Below are 21,916 nucleotides of genomic sequence, written 5' to 3' on the forward strand. Positions count from 1 at the left end.
TACAAAGACAAAGTCACTCCAAATGGGCAATGTGACTGTTTCCATTTAGGTGTGACGTTTAATGAACACTGGAAATCCAGGATCTGATAATCAAAGCAATGCATCCATTTTGAACAATCAGAATGTTTTAGCCCCTTTTTGTCAATGGAGAGCAGATTGATGATGTCATTAGTTTGCTGGAGCCCCTTTAGCCAATCACAGACTGGAGAAAATTGGTGACCAAAGTTGTATTCTTTAAATTCCATAGAAAACAGGTCATGGACATGGTCGTGTAACTGTTGGCAAGGGTTTGTAGTTAACATACCTGACTGAACAAAATCACAAAAGCCTTTGGTTAAGCTTTTGTGAATATCACTATTATGGGGTGAATATCATTATTACTGGGTGAATATCACTACCATGGGGTGAATATCACTGTTATTAGGTGAAAATCATTATTACGGGGTGAATATCACTGCTATTGGTGAATATCATTATTACTGGGTGAATACCTTTACTAGACAGTGAATACCATTATTACTGAGTGAATATCACTGTTATTGTTCTTGTTTATGTATTCCAATTCAGTCTGTGGATTCCGGCTTTAACGTTTAAACTATAGACTGTACATATAATTTTCAAAAATTTAACATTGCATTGGAGGAGTCATATAATTTAAAGTGCTTCTCACCTATAGGCTGGCCGCTTTGGTTGCACCCTTTGTGATAGTTTGTGTCTTGCTGACTGTTCTGTGTGATATGTCATTGTTTGAAAGCCCTTAGAGTTAAGCAAATGACAGTAAGGGCATCATCCTTCACACAGGACCAAAGTCTGTTCTTTTAATTTATTTGAAGGCACCACTGACTCTGCCAAGTAATTACAATGGCATAACAGCTATGTTTCCCTCTTAACTTACCTAGACCCCCTCTTAATACCAAACATCTGTACCATTGTATTTCTATATAGCAGCTAAGTAAAGCCAGCCATGCAACAGAGTGTAATGTATTATGTGGGAAGACATTTGTCCCTGGTGTGTACCATTCGAAGAATATTTGATACATTAATATATTTCAGTATCCTCTGTGATCCTGAACCTCCGCCAATCAAAGTGCTTTTATGATTAAATATTTAATACAGAAGCAAAGGCTGGAGTTGAGCTGGCAGATTCCTGGCACCCTTCTAGCCATGCACAATGTATACGTTGGTATAGTACAGATGTGTTGTCTGCAATCACCTATTCATGAAAGTCATTAGTTATAAACAAAGTAACAAAACAGAGCATTTCTTTTATTCTGGTCTCTGCCTGAGCTGCAAGAACCACATAGGAATCATTTACATTTTCACAATGTAGAATTACAAAGTCCCATAATTTATTATTACAAATTAGGTCTGTTGCATTAAGGTGGATGGGTTTAACATGGCTTTCTTAACTCAAAGCTGAGCTCAAAGGTTGAATCCATATAATTGTCAATGTTTTATCATGCAGATGGATTTATAAATCTGTTCTGCCAGTTGTGTGATTTATACCCTCGTCTCTCGATATTGTAACAGTGACAGCTTTGTAGTGTCCATTGCTGGCTGTTCATTAGATAATTCCACATCATCATTTTGCTCCTAATGAGCATGTAGGCCAGAGACCCAGGAAGAGATGAATGGAGAAGGGGTTTAGTCTGATGGGTTGTTGGTGTAAATCACTACTGGCAGAACAACTACAATTATTCATTATAAAACAGTTCAAATTATTCAACCACCATGTGTTTTTATTAGTAACGGATGTACACCTGCCTAATAATGTAATTCATTCAGCCAACAAATGTATGGCAGCACAATGCATTGAGAGTTTCATGTTCACATGAAATCCAGAATGGATGATTGTTGGTGCCCAACAAGTTGATTTCCATTACTGCTGATCACTTGGGATGTTATGAACATGTGATGCAAAAATAAAAAGCATCCAGAAGGCAGCAGTTCTGTCGATGGAAACCTCCATGTTGATATGAGAGGGTAGAGAAGAGCCACACTGGTTGGGGTTGACAGGGAGAGATGTTGAACAAGCAGGGGGTCCCTGACTTACACGTTCACTTTTAAAGCCCATAGGGTCCTGGAAATAGCACCAACAAAATGAGAAGTGATTCCTGTTTGTTCCCATGTTTTTTTTACTTGTGACCCTAAACTGAAACACTGAAGGCCAGGGAGCTGCCATTTGGGTGCTAAGACCCTAAAAAAACGTAGCCTGCCCTGATGAATCATCATTTCTGCTGAGGGTAGGGTCAGAATTTAATGTTAACAGTACAAATCCAAGGGCCAAACCCCAACCCTGTGACAATTCAAGTTGATGGTGGAATGGTGTAGAGATTATTATTAGAGTATTATTATCAAACATCAACAGAATGACACTGCTTAAGTATTGAAGCCAATCGTGTGCATTCCATAATTTCCAACAGTTTGAATTCTGCAGGGTTTCCAAAAAAAGTGCTTGATGCATGTTTGTATTCTAAAAGTGCAGTTTAGCCATTGAGCTGGAATTCTGCTGCTAACATTTCTTTCACAGAAACTAGTTTACATGCTAAAAAATATTTAACATATTCCAAAAAAGAAAACAATAGCAGATGTGTTTTTACCATATCTTGGTATTTTTCCCAGTGGGTTTTACACAGTGGCTCTATGTAACCCCTTCCTTACATTCATGGACATTCTTGTGTGTCACAGCTCCATTATCTCCATTGTATCATTACATCAAGCACTTATATAACTTAGCTTTGAACAGTTAATTTTGTAATTTTAGAAGCGCTTGTAGGTAGGCTTTATTTTTTGTTTCTCTGCTCTATTACCACCAAAGTGCAGTTTCATAACATAGCCCAGTGTTTAAGAACCAGGGTACCTCCCGAGGTTGCGAGGGGTTGCTTGAGCAGTTTGGACCTCTCAGGTCAGTTTAACTGACCCCAATTATCTTTTTGGCTGTCTGTAAGGGTGACATTCTTCCCACGGGCCAGTAATGTAAGTTGAGTTCTTCCCACTGACCACCAGACTAATATACTGTAAGCTTTGGATATAATAGTTATAGCAGGGGTTCCCAAAGACCTGAAAGTTATTTTGAAGGGTTCCCCAAAGGTAAAAAGGTTTAGGAAGTCTGACATAGCCTAACACTTGGTCACTCCTCTGAAATTACTGTACTGTTCAGGGTTTATCACAGCTCAGTAGAAGAGCAAAAAAAAAAAAAAGATTACCATTGCATATAAATGAGGGATGAAATGAATAAAGAGTTCAGGAGCAAGTCCGTTCCATCTAGGAGACAGCAGGCATTTGGTAAAGGAGCCCGAGATGCAGTTTAAAAAAAAAAAAAAAAAAAAAAAAAAAAAAAAACACACACATGGCTCAAAGAAATTAGGCATCGGCTGTCTTTTTGGAGCATTTGCTACCTGATCCTAAGATTTGTCCCGCTTGTTCAAAGGAAGTAGTAAAACTCTTGTAACAAGAATATGGTTTTACAGTGATCCCTCACTAATACCTACATTAGGCAAATATAAAAGAGGAAAAGAAATAAAAAAGAAGGATAAATTCCCTTTTAATAGTTCTATCATGTCACACGTTCACAGTCTGTCTACCACGTGGGCAGGGCCTACACACAAGCAGGCAAAGAAACCTTTTAGCATTTACAATGCTTTTTTAACTACTTAAACCCGATGGATTGTTTCCCCAGGAGCTCTTGTTTTTGCGTGGGTGACATTTGTGCACCACAGAGTTAAATTTGGTGGAGAACCGTTTGCCACACTCATTGCACTGGTGAGGTTTCACTCCGTGCACTACGGCATAATGTCTCGTGACGCTGGACTTGTACTTAAAAAGCTGATCGCAGGCAACGCACCGGTAAGGTTTCTCTTCTGTCAGGTTGGGTACTTGGATTGGCGACTGTCCTACATCACTGTCATCATCATCTGTTATTATCGAAGGCTGATTGTACGGTCTGTTGTTGGTACCACATATGAACCTCTGGCTGATACTCCAGATGTTCTGGTCGTAGCGATAAATTTCAGGGTGAAGCTTATCCAACAAGGTGGCTTCAGTGCTGAGGGGTCTTACAGTACCATCTTCCTGTATCTCCTCGGTCATCTCGAACCGCACAGCCTCGCGGAAGAGAGGGCCTGCAAAGGGACGTTCTCTAGCCACATCCATCTTCATAGGTTCCGATACTAAGGGATGAAAAAAATAACTTTTATTGAAAAGGCAAGAAGATAGATGATACAGGTGTTAAAAAAGCTTACATATCCCTGTATCCCAGTGTGCCCAGGGTTGGGGTTTCTTTATGAGCTCAAAAGGAGATCTGTATTTGAGGGGCTGTGTCAACTGGTTTAGATGCTGACTTACCAGTGGAAGTTTCTTCTTCGCTGTCTTCCAGATCACTTTTATCCTTGTCTTCAGATTCATTTTTATTACTCTTTTCACCATCGTCTCCATGTTTTTCAGCAGTTGAGGCACAAGGTGAGACATTAGTTGACGTTTCAGTTGGAGCTTCAGTTGAAGGGTTATCAGCTGTGAGATCAGCTTGGACATCAGGTGAGGCACACTGTAACTCTCCAGGACGTAGCTCTGGAAGTTCTACAATACAAAAACAGCAATACTGTGCTAAAATAGAACTCAACAGTATGACAGGCTATGTACACGCGTTAGACTTTTCTCATTGGAAAGGATCTTTCACAAACTGTTCCAACGACAAAAGACTGAAAGATGCATGAACGAGCGCTATACATAAAGCGCCGTTCTGCTATATGGAGAGGGGAGAGCTGGTGAGCGGCACCCCGCTGTTTTCTCTCCCCTTCACTTGCATTACGGTTGTTTGTGTATCTACCAGGATGAATCCATGAACGACGTAATACAGCCCCTGTACACAAGTCAGGTTCTCATCCGATATCAGCCCTGAGGCAATAATCAGATGAGAATCATCTGACCTGTGTACGTAGCCTTAGAGTTTAGTCTAAACCTGACTGCACCTTTATCAAGCACAAAAATGGTGTGTATGGACTGCTACATATTTTGTAGAGCTACCCACAAGGCACAAACATTCTAATATGAACTGCAGTTGATCAGGTCAGGTTCATGTTCTTTGCCTGGTCCATACCCACAATAGGATACCTCACTAACAAATAAAGAAGTGCTGTAGGGACCAAGCTTAGTTTAGACAGCAAGCAATAAAAAGCCCCTGTATAAAGCTACGTACACACGGCAGATTTTTATTGCCCGATAATCGGCATCGGCCAATTATCGGGCGAAAATCTTCCGTGTGTACAGTCGGTGTCGTCCATCGTCCGGACGACCGACCTGCGGGATCCACGGACGATGGACAACAGCCGATCGTAATGAAAGGGAAGGGGAGAGCGCGCAGCAGGGTGCCGCTCCGTCGCTCTCCCCCCTCCCCTCTCCATAGAGCATGAACGGTGCTGTATGTACAGCATCGTTCATGCATCTTGCAGCCCCTTGTCGTTGGAAAGGATCGTGAAAGATCCTTTCCAACGACAAAAATTGCAAGTGTGTACGCAGCTTAAGCCTAATCAGTCAACAATCTCCTTTTCAATGCAAGATGCATTGGCTATGGAGCATCAGTTTGCCAGGAAGCTTAGTCAGGGAGTCAGTGATGGAAAGAGCTTTGCTAACTAAAAAAAAAAGTAAAAGGAAGCACAGGTTTGATTTATGAACAATATTAACATATTATTATAAGTGTTTATATAGCTCCAACAGAATAAGCAGTGCTTTACATGTCCATAGTGATGTCACTAACTGGCTCACAATCTAATGTCCCTACCATAGTCATATGTAATTACAATATAAGGTCATTTTTTGAGGGGGAAGCCAATTAACCAAACTACACGTTTTTGGAATGTGGGAGAAGACCCGAGTACTTGGAGGAAATCCATGCAAACACAAGGAGAACATGCAAACGTCATGCAGATAGTGTCCTTGCCAAGTTTTAACCCTTGGACCTAGCACTGTAAAGGCTGAGTGTTAACCGCCGAGCCACTGTGCCACCCTAAAACATTTCTAAGTGGACAACAGTAATGCAGTGCAGCAACTTATGATGCCTACAGTGTTATTTACTGTTAAGACCAAATTGACATTGTCTTTGTAAAAGGGCTTTCCTAACGTCCGGATACTCTTCGTGCGGATACTAAAACCCCTAGTGTACAAGTCAAGGGGAGACATGGACATCTACCCTTCCATCATGTCACAGTGCTTACGTTTAGGGATTGGATGTTATACTGGGAAAATCTCACACAACAGAGGTTACATGCACCTGCAAGCTTTGGAATTTTTGAATTTTGTCAAAACTGAACACGAAAAAAATTGCAAGTATGAGTAGAGGTGAGTCAGGAAGGCCACTTAATCAAGATATAGCTACTTTGAGCTGAACAGGCACAATTTCAGTTTCTCTTTAATTAGTCCATTTTGCATCCTTCATTTGTTAAATCTGGAGTGCAAAGCAGTAATTGGCTATCCCTGTTGCTCAATAATCTCCAACTCTGAATGACGTTGTGCGCACTATTGCAGGAGGCAGAAAAGAAAAACATACAGGGATTTAGTAAGGCTCTTTTTATATGTTAAGCCTACCGTGTTTCCCCGATGATAAGGCAGGGCCATCAAATAAGACAGCCCCCCCTTTTCATATAACCCTTACACTCCACCTGTGCACCCCTATAACTGTACCCCATAACCCTTACACTCCACCTGTACACCCCTATAACTGTACCCTATAACCCTTACACTCCACCTGTGTACAACGATACCTGTACCCCATAACCCTTACACTCCACCTGTACACCCTGATACCTGTGCCCTTCCACCCCACCTGTGCACCCCGATACCTGTACCCTTCTACCCCACCTGTGCACCCTGATACCTGTACCCTTCTACCCCACCTGTGTACAACGATACCTGTACCCCATAACCCTTCCACTCCACCTGTACACCCCGATCCCTGTGCCCTTCTACCTCACCTGTACAATGATACCTGTACCCCATAACCCTTACACTCCACCTGAACACCCCTATACCTGTACTCCATAACCCTTACACTCCACCTGTACATCCTGATACCTGTACCCCATAACCCTTACATCCCACCTGTGCACCCTGATACCTGTACCCTTCTACTTCACCTGTACAACGATACCTGTACCCTGTAACCCTTACACTCCACCTGTGCACCCTGATACCTGTACCCCATAACCATTCCACCCCACCTGTGCACCCTTATACCTGTGCCCCATAACCCTTACACCCCACCTGTACACCCTTATACCTGTGCCCCATAACCCTTCCTGTGCCCCATAACCCTTCCACCCCACCTGTACACCCCGATACGTGTACCCCATAACCCTTACATCCCACTTGTACACCTCAATACCTGTACCCTATAACCCTTACATCCCACCTGTACACCCTGATACCTGTAACCTTCTACCTCACCTGTGTACAACGATACCTGTGCCCCATAACCCTTACACTCCACCTGTACACCCCGATAGCTGTACCCTTCTACCTCACCTGTGTACAGTGATACCTGTGCCCCATAACCCTTATACCCCACCTGTGCACCCTGATGCCTGTGCCCCTTAACCCTTCCACCCCACCTGTGTACCCTGATACCTGTGCTCCATAACCCCCTACTCCCCACCTGTGTACCCCGATACCTGTGCCCCATGACCCTTACACCCCACCCATCACCTCCCCAATCTCTGTTCACCTTGATCCCTGAACCCCACCTTTACCCCATAATTCTACCCCACCTGTGCACCCCAATCCCTGTGCTCCATGATCTATGCACCTCACCTGTGCACCCTGATCCTTGTGCCCCATCTGCCCCCTCCCTTATCTTTGTACATCCTCACCCCTGTGCCCCATTATCACCCTACCTTGGCTGTCCCTCTTCTGGACCCATATTCCTCTTCCCAGCATTCCTCTACAGCTGTCCTCTTTTTACACTTTAGTTATCAAACATTTATCAACATCCTGCCATGTCTGGGTAATGTTTAATGATATTTCCTCTATAACCCACCGCTGTCTTTCCCAGCATTGCTTTAGCCCTGATTTTCTGTAAAGCTGTCCCTCTCCGCTAATTCCCCCCCCCATCCTTCCTTTCCCCTACACACATTGGCACATGGGGCAAAGTGAATGTTCATGTGTTATTCCCCTATGCAGGTTCTGTAAACTACTAATATCCTATGTGGGGGGCACCGGGTAACAAATATGTCTGTTCCCAAATGGAAATGATTGAGCTTTTAAAAGACTCCCAATAATGGGGACAAATCCGTTCTTACAGTATTTTTTTTTTTTTTTTTTTTTACAGGTGGAGCTGGAGAAAGTATTGGGGATCACCGTCTCAAGCAGCAGCAGTTTAACGTGTGATCCAAACAGCGGACTAATTGCCTATCCAGCAGGGTAATAGCTGCAGACTTCATACCTGTACATCGGATGTCAATATTTTGTTACAGAGATGTAAATGTTTATGAACTTGTACCACGTGTAAACTTTGGCTAGGTACATGTGCAATAAATGTTGTAAGAAAACGAACGATTAACGACGATCAAGGATTATGCACAATTATTTTGAATGATCGTATTATGCACGATTTTATACATGTTGAAACGATACGATCGTTCAAATATCATCCACCAATATTGTGCACACACTAGATACGATCTGGATACTACAACGATGCAGGAAGTGACATGTACAGGGGAAATTGTGTATCAGAACAATCCACGATCACTGAACGACCATACACACAATAGATAGCGGATGATCATCGCCCGATCCAATCCGCTGGGACAGTCGTTCGTTTACAAAAACTATCCTCGTTTGTTGACCAGACGTTGTGCACTTTTTTTGTTAACAATTATCGGCCGATAGGTCATTAATCATTTGTTTTTTTAATTCCCATAATTATCCTAATCAGCCTAAGGCTGTGTACACACGTTAGATGAATATCATCCAATAATCTCCTGATATCAGATGAGAATCTGGCGTGTGTACAGCGCTTGTCGATCGTAGATCTGTCCTAGGCAGATCCATGAACAATCGTAATGGAAGTGACGGGAAGAGAACGAAGCGGGGTGCCACTCCATTGTTCTCCCCCTCCCCTCTCCATAGAGCAGAATGGTGCTGTATGTACACCACTCATTCATTCACCATTCAGCTTTTGTCTTGAAAGATCCTTTCACTAGATTTTTGTCATTGGAAACTATCTTTATGATCACTTCCAACGACAAACAACCAAAAGATGAAGGAACATTTGTATATTTTTTTTGTAAGATTTACATATGTAAATGATGTATAATTTACCTTCATATTATCTATTTATAACCTTCAGAATTGTAATGAGGATCTCTTCTTTCTAGATGCGTCATTGTACTTGTATGTCCAAGAAAAAACAAGCAAGCTCATATATTCAACGCCTGCAGGTGAATATCGGCTCAATGCTGTTTTGTGTTTAGAGGCCAAAGATTCCCGATCTGGTCTTCTGAAGTCCAATGTTTCGCTGTATGATGAGTGTGTCTGTTGGGTGCAAGTCATTGGCAGAAAATCCCTTTGTAATTGAAATGTTTTCCTTCCAGCAAGCAGCTGAGTGCTTTATCCTTCTCGCCAGATGGGAAGTATATAGTCAGTGGGGAGGTAAGTCAAACTTTGTAGCTTTTTATCATTGCCATGTTTCCTTTTTCTTCTTGCAATGCTCTGAGTATAAAAAGAAGGGGTGCTAGTCATGTCACTAGCTGTCCCTCAAAAAGGAGCTCACAATCTAATGTCCCTACCATAGTCATATGTCATTACCACAGTCCAAGGGAAATTTGGGGGAAGCCAATAAACCTAACTTCATGTTTTTGGAATGTGGGAGGAAACCCACTCAAACACGGGGAGAACCTGCAAACTCCATGCAGATAATGTCCTGGCCGAGAAACTGGGACCTAGCGTTGCAAAGGCCAGAGTGCTAACCACTGAGCCACTGTGCTGCCCTACTTAAATTGTTTCTGCTGTAGGTTGTGCTGATCTAGGTCTTGGCTTTTGCTTAGATGATATACTAGAAACAGCACTTGTGTGAGAACAGTGGGGTTAAGTTAGCAAAGTGAATTATCACATTTCCATGGAAAATGTATTTGCAAAGAATTTGCGATCACCTGCAAAGAAATGTCCTAAACTCAAAAAACAAAAATTCACCAGGAGGTAGTACTATTTAAAAAAAAAAAAAAAGTACTTTAAAAAAATAAATGCCCTGGTTTCTGCCGATTTTGTTGTGTAGAGCTCAGCTCTGGAGACAACGTAACTCCTATGCGTGATCAGTGGCCATCCAATGGCAGTTTCAAGGTAAAAAAAAGGTACCTTGGCTTATACTTGAGTATAAACGGTAATATTATTACTAGGTGGCTGCACACAGGTAATTATTTCCATAATTAGTGAGTATGCCCTGCATATCTGTTGATTATGGCAAAAGCTCACCACCCACAAACAAATATAATTCCACTTTAAAAATCATAAACTTTGCTTGCACGTGATTGGATGGTTGAAATCAGCAGCACTTGTAAACAGACAATTTTCATATAGTAAAGCATTTCTTAGTGTGTACAGCAAGCTTTATTCAGCCTTCAAAGCACCGTTTAGCTTTAGTTTTTGAAAAGTTAAAGCTACATAAATGTCACCTGAGATGATGACAATCGTAATCATCTCCGGGGAAAATCTAGCACATGTACAGTGGTCCTCTGACCTTGTTTAGTAATCTAAGCGACTGATCAGGGATGACCGCTGACATTTCCTATGCAGGAGGACACAGCGGGCTGCCTTCTGCTTGTCCTCCCCACTTAGAACTGATCAGTGCTGTCTGTACAGTGCTCTTTCATTCTGCAATCACTGGAAATTATCAAAAAGATGGTTTGCAACCAAAGAAATCTACCATGTGTACGTAGCAAGTATGGATCTTAAAGGGCGTGCGTTCACTGTGAAGAAACTGCAAGCCAGCTTCAGTTGACTTTAGCATTACCTGATGTGACACTCCGCATTCCTGTTAGGATCTGAATTTACCAGTCTTATACTGGGCCTGGAGTTTTCCCTAAAGTTTTCAACAAAGTTTGCTGAACACCTCACTTGTGCTTTTCAGAAGTTTTCTCTCCACACTGCACAAGCTGAAGCTCACATGAACAAGGCTAAAGGAGAGTGCGCAGGCCTAATAATTTTGTGTTCACCTCTCGCATGTCCCTCCCCTCACGCACGCTGTCTTGGCGTCACCTTTGACTGTGCCCTCTCATTTACCCCCCATATTCAGAACATTTCCAGGTCCTGTCACTTTCACCTACGCAACATCTCCAAAATCTGCCCCTAACTGTCCCCAGAGACCACCAAACTCCTTGTACATGCTCTTATCATCTCTCGTCTGGACTACTGTAACATCCTTCTCTCTGGTATTCCACTAACCCGACTCTCTCCTCTACAATCTATTATGAATGCTGCAGCCAGACTCATCCATCCTTCCCTCCGCTCTTCTTCCGCTGCATCTCTTTGTAGTTCTGTTCGTTGTCTTTCAACTGAGAATCAAATTAAAGCTCCTGTGCTTTGCCTTCAAATCCCTACACAGTTCTTGCTCAACTTACCTTTCAGACCAGATAGATAAATACTCCCCTAGCGCCTCACTAACAACCTCCTCACGCACGGCTCCAAGACTTCTCTAGAGCTGCCCCGACTCTCTAGAATGGTCTTTTCTTGTCCTATTCGGCTTGCTCCTACTTTCTGCAACGCTAAACAAGCACTCCAAACTTATCTTTCTATACTCTCCTACCTGTCTTCTTCTGTCATTTGCAAGCCCTATTTAATGTACAGCGCTGCATAATATGTTGGTGCTATATAAATACAGTTTAGTAATGTCTAGGTGTTTACACATTTAGCCATTTAACTTTGTTGCTGTGCTAGTGAATGAATAACATCTCCTTACATCATTGTCTTGCTCTTGTTTTTTGTTACTTCCTATTAACATACTATTCCCATTTTTTTATGAAAGTGATTTTCTCTTTTCAGAGCGGCCACAAGCCAGCCGTACGAATCTGGGATGTGGCAGAGAAGGTTCAGGTCTCTGAGCTGCTCGGACACAAATATGGAGTCTCTTGTGTCTGCTTCTCCCCTAACATGAAGTATGTTGTGTCTGTGGGGTACCAGCATGACATGGTGGTCAATGTATGGGACTGGAAGGTGAGAAGAGTTTACCAGCTGGACCCTGGAATTATCTATAGAAGAGGTTAATGTAAAACTTTCATGCCGGACATACGGGTCTACTTTTTATGGCCCCTTTTGAAAATTTAGGTTTCCTGGCTAACTGACTGACTTTTATACATAATGATTCTTTGTGAACAAGTATGTAAAGAAGAAACTCTAGAGAAGCATTACATGTCTTTTATTAGCCTATTCATTCAGGCTCTGTGACACACAATGTTGTCATCCCAGAAGCATTGCAGGCCAGGACAGGTACACTTAAAGGGAACTTTATTCAATTTTATGCTGGTCTACACCATTCCTTGCTGCTCTGTTTGGGTCATTGGGTGTGAAGAGAATATATAACATTTACACAGTGCTGAGGACTCCCCATATGACTGGCTGTCCAGGGTCCTATGTAGATGGCATTAGTTTGACATCAATTTGAGGTGCTTCCAAGAGCGTTTAAATTTTACCAACAAGTGCATATGCTTAGTAAAGCTGACCTCTTATCTTCCCTACAATTTTTACAGGCCTATCTGCTGTACTGAAACTGCATACACCTCACCGCACAGTACAGCTTATCCCTGACTTGCTGCAGCAATTCATCAAGAGCCAGTCTAATTTACTTACTGGAGGACATCCAGCATCATCTAGTCCTTTCCTTTTGTCCCTGTCCTATTCCTTTAATTAGATTTCAGTTGTTTCGATCATGGAGACTTCACATTAAATATTTGCATTACCACAGCTTCCTCTTTTTGTGTATTGTATTCCATGATTTGCCTGCATTGCAGAGAGGTAGTGATCACTGAGACTGAAACCCAGAATGTAAGGAAAACAGGTTTCATTTAATAATTTCAGTAGTATTTTGATGGGCTGGAACATAAGAACTTGGGAATTCAAAATCAGGTTTTGCATTTCCATAGACTTGTATGTGAATCCAAGACTAATGTGTAAAAGGCTCATCAACAAAAGGTCCATTGCCTAACCCCCAAATCCGTCACTTGGGAGGAAGGGTAGCGAGTCACATGCTCAGAAATAACAGTAGCGGGGCAACAAAGGGAATGTTGGTAGTGCTGGCATTATTAGAAGCCTGTTGGTTTGTTCTTTGTAGGTAAAGCACATATCTTTTTTTTTTTTTTTTTTTTTTTTTTTTTTTTTTTTTTTAAGGATAACAAACATTCTAGTAATTATGTATCGGTGGCTATAGCTTAGAGGGCATTTCAGAAGTGTAATTCATGGCACATCACCACTTTATACCATTTCTTTGCAGAACAGTAACGTAGTGGCCAAGAACAAAGTTTCGAGTAAAGTCAGCGCCGTGTCTTTTTCTGAGGACAGCAGCTATTTTGTGACCGCAGGCCACCGTCATATCAAGTTCTGGTATCTGGAGACTTCAAAGCAATCTCAGGTATGTACATGATGGTTGTATGGAGAACATCTTCTGCCGACTACTTCACTGTGCAAAATCATTGTCACCTTTTCTGCTAGTTACATTAGTTACTTCTTATTCCTTCTGCTGACCCCTCCCATTTTAGTCTTGTAGAAGTAAATTTTTTTGAGTATTTGAGTATATTTTAAAAAGCCAGGCTGGTGTAATAGTCACAAATTACAGCTCTGTAATCATCACAGGAAATATATTGTAAAAGTAAAAATCGCAAGCAAGTGGCAAGTTTCTTATGGCAGAAGGGACAGGCAATGTCCCTGCAATAAAACAAACTTTCCTAACGGTACTCTCACCTTTCTTGCTCGGTCACAGACATTGGCATCTTTACACAGTTCTCTTCTGGGTTCGGAATTGATGTATTTTTTTTTTTTTTTTTTTTTTTTAATGCATACAATGTATGTACTTGAATTTGACTTTGTATCAGCTTCTTGCAATAGATTGTACAGCAGATTTACAGGTGTGAAGGATAAGCAGTCTAAGGCTACGTACACACATGCAATAATTGTTGTTGGAAAACAAACGATTATCAACTGATTCACAATTATTTTGAACCATTGTTATGTGCACAATTCTGTACATGCTGAAACGATACGATTGTTCAAATATAATACACCAATAATGTACACACACTAGATAAGATCGTTTGAACGATGTAGGAAGTGATGTGTACAGGAGAAAGTGTATCGCAGAACAATCCACGATCACTTAACGACCGTAAACCCAATAGATGATTGTTGCCCAATCAGATCGCCGGGACAGCTGTTCGTTTCCAGGGACATTCCTCATTCATTGGCGTTGTTGGTCAGTCGATCGTTATCGGACGATCAATTGTTAGTCGTTCGTTTCCAACGATAATTATTGCATGTGTGTATGTAGCCTAAGAAGCTTATAAGGTTGATAACAATTCAAAAAGCTTTAAAAAGAAGCAAAATAAAAAAAATGAGTTGGGCTTATCTTTGTGCTGCTTCCCCTTTCACTGTCTTACAACAGCATTGGTAGAACACCTGTAAGTGGAAACTCTCTTCTAGATAGGGCTGTCCAAGTCACAGGACTGGGTGGGGAGACAAACAAAACCATTGGCAGGTGAAACAAACCTCTTATATGTGCTTATTCCTCTGTTTGCCTGGAGTTCAGCCTAAAGGTGGTAGCTTGCCTTCTTCATATTACACATACAAAGCCCCTTTGTGCATAAAACGATATGGCTGCCTTATACTGTGTCAGAGCTTCCATCCTATTTCAGGATAAGTGCTTTTGCTATATCTTAGGAGATCTTGTAGTATTTTACTATAGAACTTAATTTTAAATACATGAAGCCATTAAATGTTTGTCACCTTGCTGTATGAAGCCCATAATGAGTTTGAAAAAACATTGTATCATATGTGGTCCCCTTCTGTTCAGGTTGGGACAGTTCCTTTGGTGGGCCGCTCAGGACTGCTTGGTGACCTCCACAATAATGTATTTGGTGGCGTTGCCTGTGGCAAAGGCAAGAATGCTGGAAGCACATTCTGTGTATCATTATCTGGAATTCTCTGCCAGTTCAATGAAAAAAGAATCTTGGAAAAATGGGTAAAATTAAAGGTAAGGTGGATGACTGCTGAGAACTAGTTTGTGGTTTATTATATTTTATAAAATATAATTGCAAGGACTGGGGCACAAACCCCACATATTAGCAGTAGGGTGAGGCTCATGCATGAAGCAGGTCAACCACAATCTTGAATCCACAATTTTCAGTTGTTTCTTGGTTTTGAGCATTTATATAGTTTAAAAGTAGCAATTCCATCCCCATAAGCCAATTATGAGGACTAGTTTTGTAATGGTAAAACGGTTTCACTAATCCAAAAGACTCCTTTGGTTCCAATGAGTTTGAGAAACATACCCCAACCTCTATAGCCACACAGGCAACGCAAGCATTTTATTCTATTTACCATGAAATGTGGGGCTATATGCATCCAACTGGTAAAAGGCTGCTTGGATAAACCCCTTGCAAAACACCTTCAATGTTTATTGGCCAGCAGAATTTTCTCTAGCTTGTAACGGAACAATTAACCAGCCTTATAGAGGATTTATGGCATCATTGTGTTTGCCTTAAAGTGGCTACATGTGGAATGTCCAATTTTATGAATAATTTAGAGATCCCTACTACTGCCACAATTGGGTATGAGAAGTGGTACTTTAATGTGCTCATTTATTCAGATAAAATACCCCATTTTAATAATATCAATCGGACCCTTTTTAAGCCTCCACCTCAAAATGTCTGCACAAAACATGTCTTATATTATAAAAAATCATTTCATCGCTGGCCCAGTGGTAGAGCATTTTGGCCTTGCAGCACTAGAGTCCCAGGTTCAAATTTTGGCCAGGACATTCCCTGCATGGATGTACTCTCTGGAGATCTGGAAATCAGCCCTTCCCTACCAGGTCCATGTGTTTCAATGTGCAGCAATTGATTCCCACCAGGGAATATCAAATTCCCTGTTTTTATAAATTGAGCCCTTTTGTGTTCATGTGGGCTTCCTCTGGGCACTTTTTGACATTCAAAACATATTGCAGTGATCTCCCTAGCTCCTTTTAGCTGGGCGCACCACCCGGCACCTTTCAGTAACCACCTGGCTGTTTTTATGTGGCTACTGAAGAGTTGGGTCACAATACAGGGGATGCAACCTGCCTACAATTTCTTTCCACCTGGCTCAAAAAAATTCCTGGGTTGAGCACTGATTTTGGTAGGTTAATTGACATCCTAATAACTTTAAACTCTTTTAATAACATAATTATGGATATTGGATTATCAGTTCTTCCAAAGGATGGATGACCATGAATTCTGTGGAAGATTTCATTGCAAGGAATTTAACAAAAAGGTGATCGTACATAAACCGATTTTCAAAAGCTACAGAGGTTTGCATAGGAAATTCTCAAACGTGATTTGTAATATCTAGTTGTCCTGTTTGTCAGGTGTCTGCCTCATACTGCCTGAGTGTCACGGAGCAGCTTGTGTTCTGTGGCTGCGAGGATGGCCTGGTCAGAATATTCAGCGCCAACAATCTTCAGTATGTGACGGATTTACCTAGACCGCATCACCTGGGTGTAGACGTTGCTCGGGGTCTTGATCCAAGGTAATCCAAGTGTAATTGCTAACATTGATATACTGATTAAAGCACACCTAGGATTTGCTCATGTGCAGGAAAGCAACATGTTACTCCCCTCAGCAACACACTTGCCTTTACTTTTGTTTTAGCCTTGTGTGAGGGAAAAAAGCCTTGTGTAAGTTCTGAGTCACTCTAGCTGATGACTCCCCCCTATGCCAGTATGATGGGGCCAATCACCAATCGCCCATCACTGTCATGTAAGAAGAAACAAAAGCCAGTTGTGTGCTCAATCATACCTAGACGTACCGGGCATCTTCTCTGTTTAATCAACAAGGTAAAGGATAGAGCATTTTCTACTGGGAGAAATTGTTGCAGAGCCCTCCATGGCTTTGCTTTAACTATTTAATTGTTTATTTCCTAATCCGCAAAACAGTATAGTTGTAATGTCAAGTTGTTGAGTTTTTAACCCCCCCCCCCCAGTGATTAACAAATATGTTGATTTTAGATTAAATCCTCCATCAATAGTCTGACCCTGATAAAAGTTCTACAAAATCCTTTAGATACAAATAAATTCCTATACAAATGATTTATCACATAATAGGACACGTTAATTGCATATAAGTCGTCCAGGGGATCCATAGCAGTTAGAATGATGAAATAGTGTCAACACGTAGAGCTCCGTACAAGAGCAAAATTTCAGTAAATCAGCTGTAATATCAGCATGTTCTACGTATTTCTCCACGTCATAGCAACTCTGAAGAAACCTAGAAATGACCGATCCTGATGAGCTCTGGGGTTATGCTTTATATAATGCCGGACACCAGGGAAGGTGATCGTGGAAACTTTGCCTATGTTTCTTCAGCCAGCACTAAAGACATTAGTGGTTTTTTTAAAAGTGTTTTCCTATATCTATCCGAGAGTTGTAAATCTGTTACCTTCATGTGTTCTCTGCCTGTGCTGCACTCTTACGCGTTGTTCCGCGCTATCTCTGAGGCTACAGAACCGCTATGCTTTAGCATGGCAATGCACTCCTCATATACAGGACAGCAATTAAGTTTTGTCATCCTAGGATAGGAAATGGTACTTGAAGGATCACCAGATTAAAAACAAAGGCTGGAAAATGCCAGAACACAAATGCAGTTGCCACATTTAAGGAAGCTGTAATATATTACTTGGATTTAGGTTAACATTGACTGTAAATATTGTATGATTTCTCTTGCAGCTCTCTCTTTATAAAGCAGGCAGATTCCAGCTATGCCGACACTTATGCTGTTGTGTATGATGAGGGAAATCAGTGGCTGTGCTGTGTGTATAATGACCACAGTATATACGTGTGGGATGTCAGCAACACGCGGAAGGTTGGAAAGGTGTACTCGGCTCTGTATCACAGCTCCTACGTCTGGAATATAGAGGCAAGTGTTGTGGAAATATAGTTGGGCGTCTAATGATGATTCAGAACCAGACTAAGTTTAATGAACTTCTGGATCTGAGACTTGGCTCTGGTCTGCTTGTGTCTTTAGGTGTATCCTGAAATCAGAAATAAAAAGTGTTTAAGCCAAGGCTCGTTTTTTACCTGCTCCTCGGACAACACCATCCGCCTGTGGAACCTGGAGAGGAGCTCCTACCCGGCTCTGAAGAAGAACATTTATAGCAATGTAAGGGCTGCAGACTTTAATACATTTCTGTTTATCAATGTGTTGGTCGAATAGGAGAATGATCCATTCTTTTTTTTTTTTTAGGAATTGCATAGGGTGATCTATGTTGAGGACAACATTCAGTATTTGAAAGACCCCTCCACCACTTTTGAAAAGCCTGAGCCCAAAGACTCAAAGAGTGGAATCCGTGTTCTGAAAGTCCATCACAATGGTCTTCATCTGGCATCCGGAGACCGGATGGGAAATATAAGGTATTCTAAAAAATTAGTACTTTGTACTTTAAAAAGATAGGGTTTACCTGTGTTTATATATGTCAATGGTCAACCATCCAACTTTACATCCATCAGCTCCCCAAACTAGCAAGTAACAAGCAAATGGTGACCAATGAAGAAAAGAAAGCATTGTAGGCTAGAGCAAACCTTCTTTTTTGATCTTACTGGTTGCCATTTAGGTTTTCATTGTTAGTTTGGGTGCTGGGGTGGATAGTGGACAGGGGAGAAGCAGAAAAAGGAGATGAATTTAAGGTTTTAGGGTGCACGTAGGTGGATCTGTTCATATTCTTAGAAACATCGCTGCACATTCTTACGAAGCTTGAATGATAAGTTTGCTTTATTTCTGTATTTAAAATGGAAATTTGGATATGGGGATACCAGTTATATAAAGCTCTTCAAGCACTTCCCCTTTGATGTATTTTCATATAGTGCAGAAGTGTTTTTTTTTTTTTTTTTCCTCCAACCTATGTCGCTCAATCTCGTGCCTGGGTCGGGTGACGTAGGAAGAAGAGTCGGAGATGGTGGTGAGGGAGAAGGTAGCGATTATTGCTATTCTTTTACTAATGTGAGAGTATAGTTGCTGCACCGACACCAATGTGGGGCTATCTTGCAGCCCTCTTGAGATTTTAGGGGTAGCTGTTGATTCCCTCCAATTTTCAAGTTTACCACCCCTGGTTCCAATACCTTTTTTTTTTTTTTCTGAAATCTTCCTCTTAGAATTTATGATCTCCAGAACTTTGAGGAGCTGTTGACCATTGAGGCTCACGATGGAGAAGTTCTGTGCCTGGAATACTCCAGTCCTTTGACCGGTAGGTTTGACAGGTATAGTTGTCACGTCAGTGTATACAGCTGCTGTATTGAATTGCCATGATCGCTTCCCGAGTTTCTCTTTTCCTGCAGGGATGACACTGTTAGCATCGGCCAGCAGAGACCGTCTGATCCATGTTCTCTGTGTGGAGCGCAATTACGGTTTGCAGCAGACATTGGATGACCATTCTTCTTCCATAACAGCGGTGAAGTTTGCAGGTGTGTTATATCAAATGGTAACCTCCAGCTGAAGTTTAATCTGCTTTTATTTTGCTCAGCCTTGCCCTCCGTTTTATTGATGTAAGTTACTTAAGAACTAATTACAGCATTGCTAGGCCTCCGTGCTTTTCTATGCCATATATAGGGTACTGTGCATAGCCTACCGAACACATTGCACCCAGCCTCAGTACTCTACCCAAGAACCCTCAGCCCTGATGCAAGCAGTGGACTGGCTCCTAGTTTTATATTTGCACAACTCTTCCTATTGTGTTGAATATGTGTCTTTTTCGAGGAGTGTGAATTCCTAGGCAGGCTATATTTGCACGCAAATACATTGTGTTAATGTGCTCTGCAATGGAGTGTTGAGTGTTGGGGCATTAGTGTGTTGGGGTACCATTACAAATGAATGGCATTGCAGCGCTCCTTGTGTTACATTACCTTAAGCCGTACCACAGCTCAAAGGTCTGACCTGGCCTAAATTATTTATATGAACAAGTGACACAGGACACCTTTAAGTATTGAAGCTTAATGAAAGAAGAAAAGCCAAGATCTATGTATTTAATTTAAAGTTCTGCCACTAGAGGGCGTAGAAAACCTGTAATAGAAGTTATATGAAAGAAGAGATCCAGCAACTGTGCAATGCAAATATATTATTAATAATAATATTATTTTAAAATATAAACCCCCAACTAAGGTGTTTGGAGACCTAAGAAAATCAGCGGCCTACATGAAGAATAGACAAGTCTAAGCACATCAGGTATAGTGTGTATATATACAGTGCTCAACCCAGACATTTTTTTTAAGCTGAGTGGGAAGAAGCTGTAGGTGGGTGACAGCCCCCATAATGTGACCCAACTAATCAGCAACCACCCAAAAACAGCTGGGTGGTTACTGAAAAGTCCTGTGTGGTGCGTCCAGCTAAAAGGTGCTGGGGAGAACACTAATTTAGATAATGAATTGTGTCGGATAGACACTTTGCATAGCCCAATAAATGGCTTGCTCTGTAGAACTTTATCAGAATGTTTTGCAATGCATTGTCAGAAACCTAATCATCAACAATCGCTGGCACTGCTCGAACCAAGACTTCCCCCTTCCAGGCAGGGCAAAATCACATCCACGTGGCATGAAAACTCTTCTCTACAAGTGGCAACGTACCGTCCGAAAATAGAATAATGGTGTTAGGTTAGGAATAAAGCTGATATTCTGTGATGCCAATATCCACCTGATGGATGTTGTGAACAGGCCAAGATATGGGGGTAAAGAAATAATGGGGGGCCACTGTCAGTATCCACTTCTACAAAGGATTTGGGAAAGACCCCACGTGGCCGGCGTGCTTTATATAAGGGAGTGTATTTCTGGGTATCTAATGCCATCAGTTTCAGTGTTCACCCAGAAATATTTTAACCTGATGGGGAAGAAGCTGTAGACGGGTTGGAGCCCCTGTATTGTGACCCAAGTTTTTAGTAACCAGCTGGGTGGTGTGCCCAGCTAAAAGGTGCTGGGGAGAACTCTGCGGGTTCCTCTCAGGGATCGGAGTCCATTCACTGCATTACACTGGTGTTTTAGCTGTTGCTCTGATGCCTAAATCCCTACTGTTTGCATCTTTATTTTTTTTTTTTCCTCTAGAAGATTTGTGTTACCTAATTTAGACTGCACCTTCTGTATATATATTGAACCCTATGTAATCTCATTCTCGTATTAATGTTATGAAGATGCTGGATTCAGTTTTTATTTCTTTCATCCATGCCACACCTGCACTATGTGAATGGGCCCTATCCATTTCATCTGCCATGCCTTTATACCTTTTATATAAATATCTCACTATCTCTTTAAGGTAATGCAGAGGAGATGCACATGATCAGCTGCGGGGCAGATAAGAGCATTTACTTCCGTCCAGCCCAAGTGGTAAGAATTTATAAGCTAACTTGTTTTTGAACAGGTTTCTGCATGTTGCTGATGTCACTGCACCCCCATAGTGAGACCCTGGAGATCTGAGGATCTCCAATCTCCCTTAATCCAGGGTTTTGTAATTAGGCTGGGGTAGTTGCCACACAAGCAGATCTTGTATTTACAGTACGGATGTACTCCAGTATAAACGTATTAATCTGAATATTTAACCAGGTTTAGATTCTGTACCAAAAGTGATCCACTGTTTTTCATGAATTTTTTTTTTAAATTGTAGACCTGTAACTTATAGAAATATGTCCGAACAGGGGTTCTAGTAGATAATATGAA

General features: G+C 41.5%; 2 protein-coding genes across 2 annotated transcripts in view; one reads left to right on the forward strand and one right to left on the reverse strand.

Annotated features, from left to right (window-relative positions):
- Positions 1 to 3,528: 3,528 nt before the first annotated feature.
- On the reverse strand, positions 3,529 to 7,076 carry LOC140343874 (uncharacterized). Its single transcript, XM_072430777.1, has 3 exons — positions 7,023 to 7,076; positions 4,345 to 4,630; positions 3,529 to 4,169 (listed from the first exon to the last, which is right to left on the reverse strand). The coding sequence occupies exons 1-3, from the start codon at positions 7,074 to 7,076 to the stop codon at positions 3,646 to 3,648; spliced, it is 864 nt and encodes a 287-aa protein (XP_072286878.1). The 3' UTR covers positions 3,529 to 3,645.
- A 1,087-nt stretch (positions 7,077 to 8,163) lies between these two features.
- WDR62 (WD repeat domain 62) overlaps positions 8,164 to 21,916 on the forward strand; it is a 40,428-nt gene continuing 26,675 nt past the window's right edge. Inside the window, exons 1-14 of the mRNA XM_072430778.1 lie at positions 8,164 to 8,169; positions 8,318 to 8,409; positions 9,369 to 9,431; positions 9,585 to 9,642; positions 12,028 to 12,198; positions 13,472 to 13,609; positions 15,044 to 15,223; positions 16,595 to 16,755; positions 17,951 to 18,140; positions 18,249 to 18,383; positions 18,468 to 18,634; positions 19,373 to 19,464; positions 19,556 to 19,681; positions 21,516 to 21,586. Of these exons, the coding sequence (XP_072286879.1) occupies positions 8,164 to 8,169; positions 8,318 to 8,409; positions 9,369 to 9,431; positions 9,585 to 9,642; positions 12,028 to 12,198; positions 13,472 to 13,609; positions 15,044 to 15,223; positions 16,595 to 16,755; positions 17,951 to 18,140; positions 18,249 to 18,383; positions 18,468 to 18,634; positions 19,373 to 19,464; positions 19,556 to 19,681; positions 21,516 to 21,586 (1,650 nt within the window). The remainder of the gene's footprint in view (positions 8,170 to 8,317; positions 8,410 to 9,368; positions 9,432 to 9,584; positions 9,643 to 12,027; positions 12,199 to 13,471; positions 13,610 to 15,043; positions 15,224 to 16,594; positions 16,756 to 17,950; positions 18,141 to 18,248; positions 18,384 to 18,467; positions 18,635 to 19,372; positions 19,465 to 19,555; positions 19,682 to 21,515; positions 21,587 to 21,916) is intronic.

Source organism: Pyxicephalus adspersus, chromosome Z (genome assembly GCF_032062135.1).
Source record: "Pyxicephalus adspersus chromosome Z, UCB_Pads_2.0, whole genome shotgun sequence".
Classification (NCBI taxonomy): Eukaryota; Metazoa; Chordata; class Amphibia; order Anura; family Pyxicephalidae; genus Pyxicephalus; species Pyxicephalus adspersus.